This window comes from Lissotriton vulgaris, chromosome 3_1 (genome assembly GCF_964263255.1).
Source record: "Lissotriton vulgaris chromosome 3_1, aLisVul1.2, whole genome shotgun sequence".
NCBI lineage: Eukaryota > Metazoa > Chordata > Amphibia > Caudata > Salamandridae > Lissotriton > Lissotriton vulgaris.
Window position 1 is genome coordinate 1,594,785,591 of NC_141689.1, and position 8,066 is coordinate 1,594,793,656.

The 8,066-nt window shown below is 35.4% G+C and overlaps 1 protein-coding gene across 1 annotated transcript; it reads right to left on the reverse strand.

Annotated features, from left to right (window-relative positions):
* Positions 1–982: 982 nt before the first annotated feature.
* On the reverse strand, positions 983–3,794 carry LOC147728231 (uncharacterized). The gene is made up of 2 exons (XM_086963253.1): positions 3,177–3,794; positions 983–3,084 (listed from the first exon to the last, which is right to left on the reverse strand). Exon 2 carries the CDS (start codon positions 3,069–3,071, stop codon positions 1,668–1,670), a length of 1,404 nt encoding a protein of 467 aa, XP_086819379.1. The 5' UTR covers positions 3,072–3,084; positions 3,177–3,794; the 3' UTR covers positions 983–1,667.
* Positions 3,795–8,066: the final 4,272 nt, after the last annotated feature.

The window sequence follows — 8,066 nt, forward strand, 5'->3', positions numbered from 1 at the left end:
TGGAGTTAGAATAGTAATTTATTATGGTTTACTATCCAGCACTTTCCCTGACTTATGTTGGACTGGAGTTAGAATAGTAATTTATTATGGTTTACTATCCTGCACTTTCCCTGACTTATGTTGGACTGGAGTTAGAATAGTCATTTATTATGGTTTACTATCCAGCACTTTCCCTGATTTATGTTAGATTGGAGTTAGAATAGTAAATTTTTTAGGATTATTATCCAGCACATTCCCTGAGTTAAGTTATGTTTGGACTTAGAATAGTAAATTATTATAGTCTATTCTTTTCATAAATATACATTAAATACATTTGTATACAATTTTTATTTTCATATGACAAGTGTAAATTAAGAAACAATATTTTTAACAAAATATTTTATTGACATTTTGATTTGGTACTACAAAGATTGTACAAATTTTTTTTTTAATTTCACATTATTTTTGGTAACAAATTATATAGCATTTTTAGACATAAATAATGTTTTTATCATATATAAATTGTTATATTAAATTTTAATATTTTTATTAAAATTTAATATATTACATATTTATTATGTGATTATTTTTAACATGATATGTACATAACATACATTTACATTTTGTAACATTTGAGAAAAATATTATAAATGACATTCACTTTTCTAATAATAAACAAATAATACATAATTATTTTAAACATATTAATGTATTTATTACAATATTCATATGTTTTTTAACAATAAAAATACATTTATTAATACATATTGGGTATATTGTGGTATTTTATACAATGTATTTTTTATTGAAAGCCTATTTTGTCCTATTTTAGTTTTTATTATGCAGCCATCTTAGTTTAGGAACTTCACTTTTTTTTCTATCAACATCGTTGTTTGGGTCATTTTAGAAAACGGAAGCTCGCGGTTGGGAGCTGTTTCTTGTTGGTGAAGGTAAGTTTGTTTCTCATTAATTTTAAAGATATTTAAGTAAAGTTTAGTGATAGTTGTAGTGTGTATGTGTAGATATGTGTAGTACTTTACATAATATGTGCGAATTACGTGTTATTTAGCGACGTTATGGAGAACGTACTTTGTGAGGTAGTTCGAACAAAAGTAACGTTTACTGTCGATTAAGGGATGAATTTAGATTGTTTTTATCTTTTCTATACTATGTGTAGGCTATGCGTATTTCCTATGTTTTGAGGTTATTTTTTATTTCGATATTTTACAGGTTTTCCTTTTGGTGAGCAGATGGATTGTGACGTGTTTTTTTTAAGCAGGTACATACTTTTACATTGTTCTGCTTTTTTCGGGGTCTCAACTTTTTTTACTCGTGAGGATTTATCGTTTTTTTCATGGTTTCTATTTCGAGAGGATTGCTACGGGACTATTATCAAACAGTTGTATTTTTACATTTTGTTGGGATTTTTACACATTGGATATGGATAGCTGTTGGTAACATTTCTGTGGAAATTATCACCATGGAACATATTCTACAGCAGCAGAACCGTAAGTAAAAGTGATATTTACTTTTGGGTTGCATTGTGGTATAGTGTACTATTTAGTAAAATGTAATATTATTATGTCTTGTAAAAATATATTATTGATAATTTTACATGATATAATATTAATAAATTTTACTACATAGTATCTTTTATAATGCTTTGCTCACTTTTTGGAATTTTATATTTAAAGGATTGATTTTGCTATTAGATCTAAGTATGCTAGACCTTCTATACTTGGGTACATTCTAGTTTTTTGCTGCAGATATTCGTACATGTTTAATGTTTGTTTACTTAGTTTAGGGCCAATTTTAGAAAGCGATTGTTCTATTCTGAGTTCTTGGTAGCTTTGCTCTTTTTTTATGCTTTGGATCAGTTTGTGAAGTGTTGGTTGACTTCTCCCTAAAGTGGCTTGGAAGGCATTATGCCATCCTTCAACTGCGTTATTAGTTTTAGCTTTCTGTGCTATTGTACTAGCATATACATTCCACCATGGTATTTGAAATTTAGGTTGTCTACGGTGGCCTGAACGATGTAATCTTCCAACCCAGGTATCTTCAAAGTAGTCTAAGAAGGGAGTTAGTATTTTTTCATTGGTGCGGTAGAAAGGGCTGTCAATTAATAAATTGTAGTAGTTAGCTACTTCTGTTGTTGGTACATATGCTAATGCAATCAACTTTTTTATTTGATAAGCAAAGTTACTGTTTGTAGAATATTCTATGCTTAAAGTTGATTTTTGTAAGTGCCTCCATATGCTTTGGTTGTAGTGATAATAACAACCTTGTATGGAGGTATGGGGATATATTTTTAGGATTGCTTGAATCATGGCAATTTCAAAGTCAATGATAATTCTTTGAGGATAGTAATTATCTGTTAATTCTTTGATCGTTGTTAAAATGTCAACGTAGGTAGTATTAGTTTTGTTTGGCAGCAGAGTATAAATAAGAGGGATATTTGTATCTTGGTATTCCCCATGAATGGTGTAAAGTTGATAGAAAGGTTTGGGACAAACTTTAAAAGTCCCATCCATCATCCATGTTTCACATGATTTAAGCTTTAGCAAATTATTATTTGTAGCAAAAAGTAAAATTCTTTTGTCCTGGCTGTTGTTGTCATACATTAAGAATTTATCCTCATTATGTGTAATGGTATATTCAGGATATATTTTTATATCCTGAAAACTTTCTGGTGTTGGTGGAGTTGGATCAGAAGCACGTTTAGTTTTTGCAATTAATCTCTTTAAGTTGGGAATAGAAGGTAGCTGTCCTGTCACATGTTCAGGAACTTTGCTTAATACATTTTTTAAAATGCTAGTGCTTGTTTCTTGTGATCCTGTACTAGCATCTTTCAATGTTTCTAGTGCTTCTCTCACTTCCACTTCAGTTACATTTGGTGGGTGGTTATGCTCACGTACATTTAACACATTGTTATCAACAGTTGTTGCTCTACCATAGCATGCATTAGAGTAATATTTACTACATTTCCAATGGGTCTTATTTGCTTTCACTCTTTCTTGGGTGTAGGTGTAACCCATGTAGCTCAGCATTAGTTTTCCTTTTTGCGAAGTAATGAAAGTAGCTCCAGTTGCCATGTCTAAGGTAGATCTGTGGAAATATATATATGTGTTTTTAAGAATATTGAACACAATTTATAGAGATGTGTCTAATACTAGGCTACAGTGCTAATGTATACTTACTATGTGGCTTCACTGGTAAACCTTTTATTCTTACTTCTTTTTCAGATTTGTATCCTCTTTAAGTTCTGTAGTAGTGTTAAAGAATAATAGAAAGAAATACTTTAGTGTAATAAGTTTTTCATTTTAATTTTTGCATTTTTACACATACAGTGATTATACTTACTTAATGTAGTAGAATATGTTGGTAGTGTAGTTGTAGATAGGCAAATAATTTTGTAGAGTCTGTGGAAAAAATTATCATTGTGTTACTTGTAGTATTTGGATGATAGTAGTTAGATACATGTATTTAAAATTTTACATTTACTTAGCCAGTTTAAAAATTTTTTATCAGCTATCTAAGTAGACATGGATAAGGTAGTTAATAAAAGTGCTTACATCTAACTGTATTGTCGTTGTTGATAAGTTCAACATGTTTAGTTGTTACTCTAAAGAACAACAGTTTTAAAAATCGGGAGTTTATGGACTTATAGTAACTTCGAAAGAAAAATGGTATTTAACTTACTTGAAGTGTAGTGTGATGTATTGTAGTTGTAGTCGTTCGTTTGTATTCTCTTCTCTCAGCAAGGTAACCGTTTTTCTCCAAGTTTGGGCCAAAAATGGTAAATTACGTTAGGTGTGTAATTGTATTTATATGAGTGAGTTAATTAATGGTAGTTTTGGATTGGTTCAATTAGTGGAAATTTAAAATCATTGGTTGAGAACGTTATTTGGCGTGGGAAAACCGTTATTTTTGTGAGACGATGTTGCTTCACTATTTGTTTGTAAAAGTATATATTAAATGTTTTAGTGATGTAAATAAAATAGCAAAAAAATTTAAGTTAAATCAAAGAATAGTGCATTTCGAGTTGTTTATAAAAAGACGATATTTTTTGTATATATTTAGAGTACATAGGTCGTCGATGTTAGTGTAGTCGATATATATGTCAAAGGTAGTGTTATTTAAAATACAGTCGATAATGTAGTAGTCGATATTTAAGTAGTCGATATTAATGTTAACGATATTAGGGTTGTCGATAAAAAAATATCGATATTTGTGTGAAATCTATGTTATGTATAGGATGACGATATTTCTGTAAGCGATGTTTTAGTGACGATATTTATTATAGACGATATTTATGTTAACGATATTTCATCATGGAACCCAATGGAGTATAATTTGTGGCCCAATAAATGTGTACGTTCCTTAAAGATCTTAACATAGTCTTTACCTAGTTTGCTCTTTTCCTTTATTGTGAAGGGGATGTGTTGTAATCTGATGTTGTGCAACTCTGCCCATGTCATGGAATGCAGTTATGCATGACAAGTCATGAATCACTCATTCCAGGGCATCTTGCTGTACAGTCAGTGCTGTTGTCTCTGAATAAACCGCTTCCTACAAATTGGTGTCCAGAAACTTTGTACCTGTACCAAGAGGATTTTATAATAGGCTGGTTCACATTCCCTTTGGTACTGCCTTTGCATCCTGGCTCCCAGATTTAGCAGAACCCCCACCAGATAAGGGATTTGTAGATATTTTTTCCTCAGAAGAACCTGTCATACCTGTCTTTTCTACAGTCATGCTCTCCATTATCTCACAAAGTGCAATAGTCATAGTTCTGGCAAGTTGCAATTATTTCAGAACTGGTCACTGTAGAGCTAACTAATTGTATCCTATAGAGGCTTTGAGTTAGCCTTGTGTCTACCATTGCTCAATTCAATACTTTTCTCCATATTCTTGTCTTGTCCTGCCCAAGGAACATTTCAATATTTCCTCCCACTCAAACCTTGCATTGCAATGCATGGGGGCTATTTTCTCTCTCTCTGTCTCTTCCTGTTATCCCTCTTGCACCCATTTTATCCACTTCCACTCTTTATTGAAACATTGACCTGTCCCATCACTGCTCGCCTCCCATGTCCCCTTCACACTGCCCACCATCTTAAAGGTCCCGATTTACAAAAGGATGTATGACTCGTAAAGCTATGAATGTGGAGTCTCAGCACTTATAGCGGAATCTCCACACTGCAGTGCTCTGTGCAGAGATTCCACCCCATGTGCAGAGATTCTGCCCCAAGTGCGTATATTTCACCAGAAGTGCTGAAACTCTGAACTCAGAACTTTATGGGTCACATGAGTCCCTTTGTGAATCGGGCCCTTGATGTTTTAAACCATTCTAAAATCAGAACCAGTTAATAGGCATATGCACACAATACAGCCACTGTGTCATATGCTTTGAAAATAATCATAACAAGATTTCCATCGTGCATGTGCTCTCATGCATGAAAGACATGTTGGAATGACATGTTGGTAAGCAATTGGCTGGATACAACTTGATCTCATTCTTTTATTCTCCTGGAACTAGGAGATTCACCTATAACGTCGTATTCTCACTCACTGCTAAGAGTGTCTGTGTGTAGATTAACAAAAAATTACAGAGCTTGGCCATGATATTTCCATGACAGACCCTGAGAATGCATATGAGTAAGTTGACAGAAAGGGACGATTTTTCCCTTGATACTTAGTCAAGCTTTTTATATCATTCAAAAACATGTGGTTGTGTATTGTCTTGTATTTTGGATTTATGTTATGTGTTTGCCATTTCAGAAATATATGAGTTTGTCTACAAAGAAAGTGACAGGCAAGGTCATTGTATACACTTCTTTTCAAACACACAAACCCCCTTGAATATTTGGAGATTGGCCAGATAGGTGGATTGGCAAAATATGGGATTGCTAGTCCTGAGGAAGGCCAAACAACCGTTTAAGGGCGACAGTAGAGGCCAAAACATTTTAAAATAGAAGCAGAATAGGAGAGATAAGGGTTCCTAACTCTCCCCTAGACCATCTCAATTTTTTTTACTTTTAATCCTAGCCACGGAACCCATGAATAACATTTTAGAAGGGTATATCTAAGTTTGTTTTATATTCACATAATCACTATCCGTTTGTATGTATTTTGCTGTGTGAACCCCAACACATTTATGTTTGTTTTCTCTTACCCTTCCCTTTGCTCCATCCGGGGCGTTGGTCTGTGAAGATATGTTGTAGCAGCCCTATGATGTAGCATGCCACCAGGATGGAATAGGAGCAGGACGTCTCTCCCCTTCTTTTTTGTGTGTCGGTATGCACAGTGGCCATCTCAGAATTATGTTTTGAAGCCTAAGAAACACACAACTATGGTCACTGCTCATGTACGCAAGCACAGGGATCTTTTGGCTTTGCTGATGCTTGTATTTACTTTCATGGTTGAAGACATGTGATGGTAAGTTAGCACAAACCATTGTCAGATGCCAAAATGACTTTGTTCCTACCTTCCTTTAATGTTTGGTATTAATCAAACAATCAACAAGGTCATAATAGAAGGTACACAGTATTGTAATAAGTATATAATATATATGGAAGCCTGCAATACTAGTAAAAAGATTGTCTCTAATTACTTTATTACAATTGACTTGTGACTTCTCTTGTCAACTTTAATAAGAAAATTACATAGCTCTTCAATTGTAGTAACTTATTACAGTTGACTTATGACATCATCATAATGCTTGCTATCAAAGGCTGCAGCCATTGGTGCACATAGAGAAAACTAGAATTGCTTGTTTTGTGTTTATGATCTGATTTTCCAAAATAAAGACTGATTAGTGCAAAGGATATAAAAATGGCAGAATTAAAATTTTTCATACAATAATTAAATACAGGACAAATTCTGTGTGTGTGTTACCACTCATTCTGAGCTATTCTTGTGTTCAGGATCTGATGATTGTATGTTGGGCACTGGGGAGGAGTAACCGATTGAGCGAGCAAGCGGTGCATGGGCAGAGTAAGTGGGAGACGCCACCGCCACAATGAAGGGGCGTTTTTGTCATTTTTGTGCTGGTACAGAGGATTGGTGGCAACTTGAGCAGTCAGGATCGACTCTGTGTAATGCCCAGCCTGCCCCGCCTGCTGCCTGCCACCTGCTGTTATGCCACATCAGGAGGAGGTGGTAAGTGAGGAAGCACAGTAGGGTGGGTGCCTAGGGCATCCCATGGGGACAAGCCAGACCACACGGTAGCAGCTCACTGGGTGGAGTGCAGCTTGTATGACTGCATGAGTGGCTTGTTGGTTCACTTTATGTAGCAGCCTCCGGCAACTCAGTTCTCCTACATGTGGTTACTTGTGGCTGCTTGCTGGCATTGAACATTTGCCAGAGGCCCCTTTGGCCTTGGGTGAATTGTAATTGGAATCCCAAGCGTGCTCGTGCCCCTCCCTGGTCACTAGTGGCCTGTTTCCCACTGAGAGGGGTGGATGGCAGCACCTATAAGAGACAAAGGTCCGGGATAACAAGGGGGTGTTGTTTCATTAGTAGCATACAATGGAAGGAAGCTCCCCGTAATTTTCCAAAACAGCCCGTCTAGTTTTGGGTGTGGCTTGCGGATCTCGGGGCACCAACCCCCTCCTCTGGTGTTTAATACAGCTGACTGTATCTGACTGCATCCCTAGTGAGTGTTTCTGGGGAAATTATGAGGGCGAAAAAACTTCGATCCAGGAGAATTCTCTCGTCTAGGCTTTGTCAAAAAAACGAAATCTAATCTGATAAGGAATAGACCACCCCCACCTTGGAATCATCAAAGGGTGTGGGATTATCCCTGTGTATTTCCAAAGAACCTCTGAAGAAATTTCCACAACTAGGTCCAGGATGCTGCCAGGGTCAGCCATGATTCCAAAGACGAGGGAGGCATCACAATCGGTGCCTTGAGAAAGACTAGGTGGGCTAAATAGTTTTAATCAGCAACAAAATTTAACAACCCATTTAATTTAATCGATCACAAGGTTCTCAAACACCTATTGTGTTACATTACACACTCTCAATATATCACTTTATAAACCTAGTCCTGGGACAATAAGTAGTAGATTGAAGTGTGCGCAGCTTGA

What these genes read in the sequence shown, in the direction of transcription:
- LOC147728231 (XM_086963253.1), bottom strand. Translation starts at nt 3,071, where the DNA reads ATGGCAACTGGAGCTACTTTCATTACTTCGCAAAAAGGAAAACTAATG.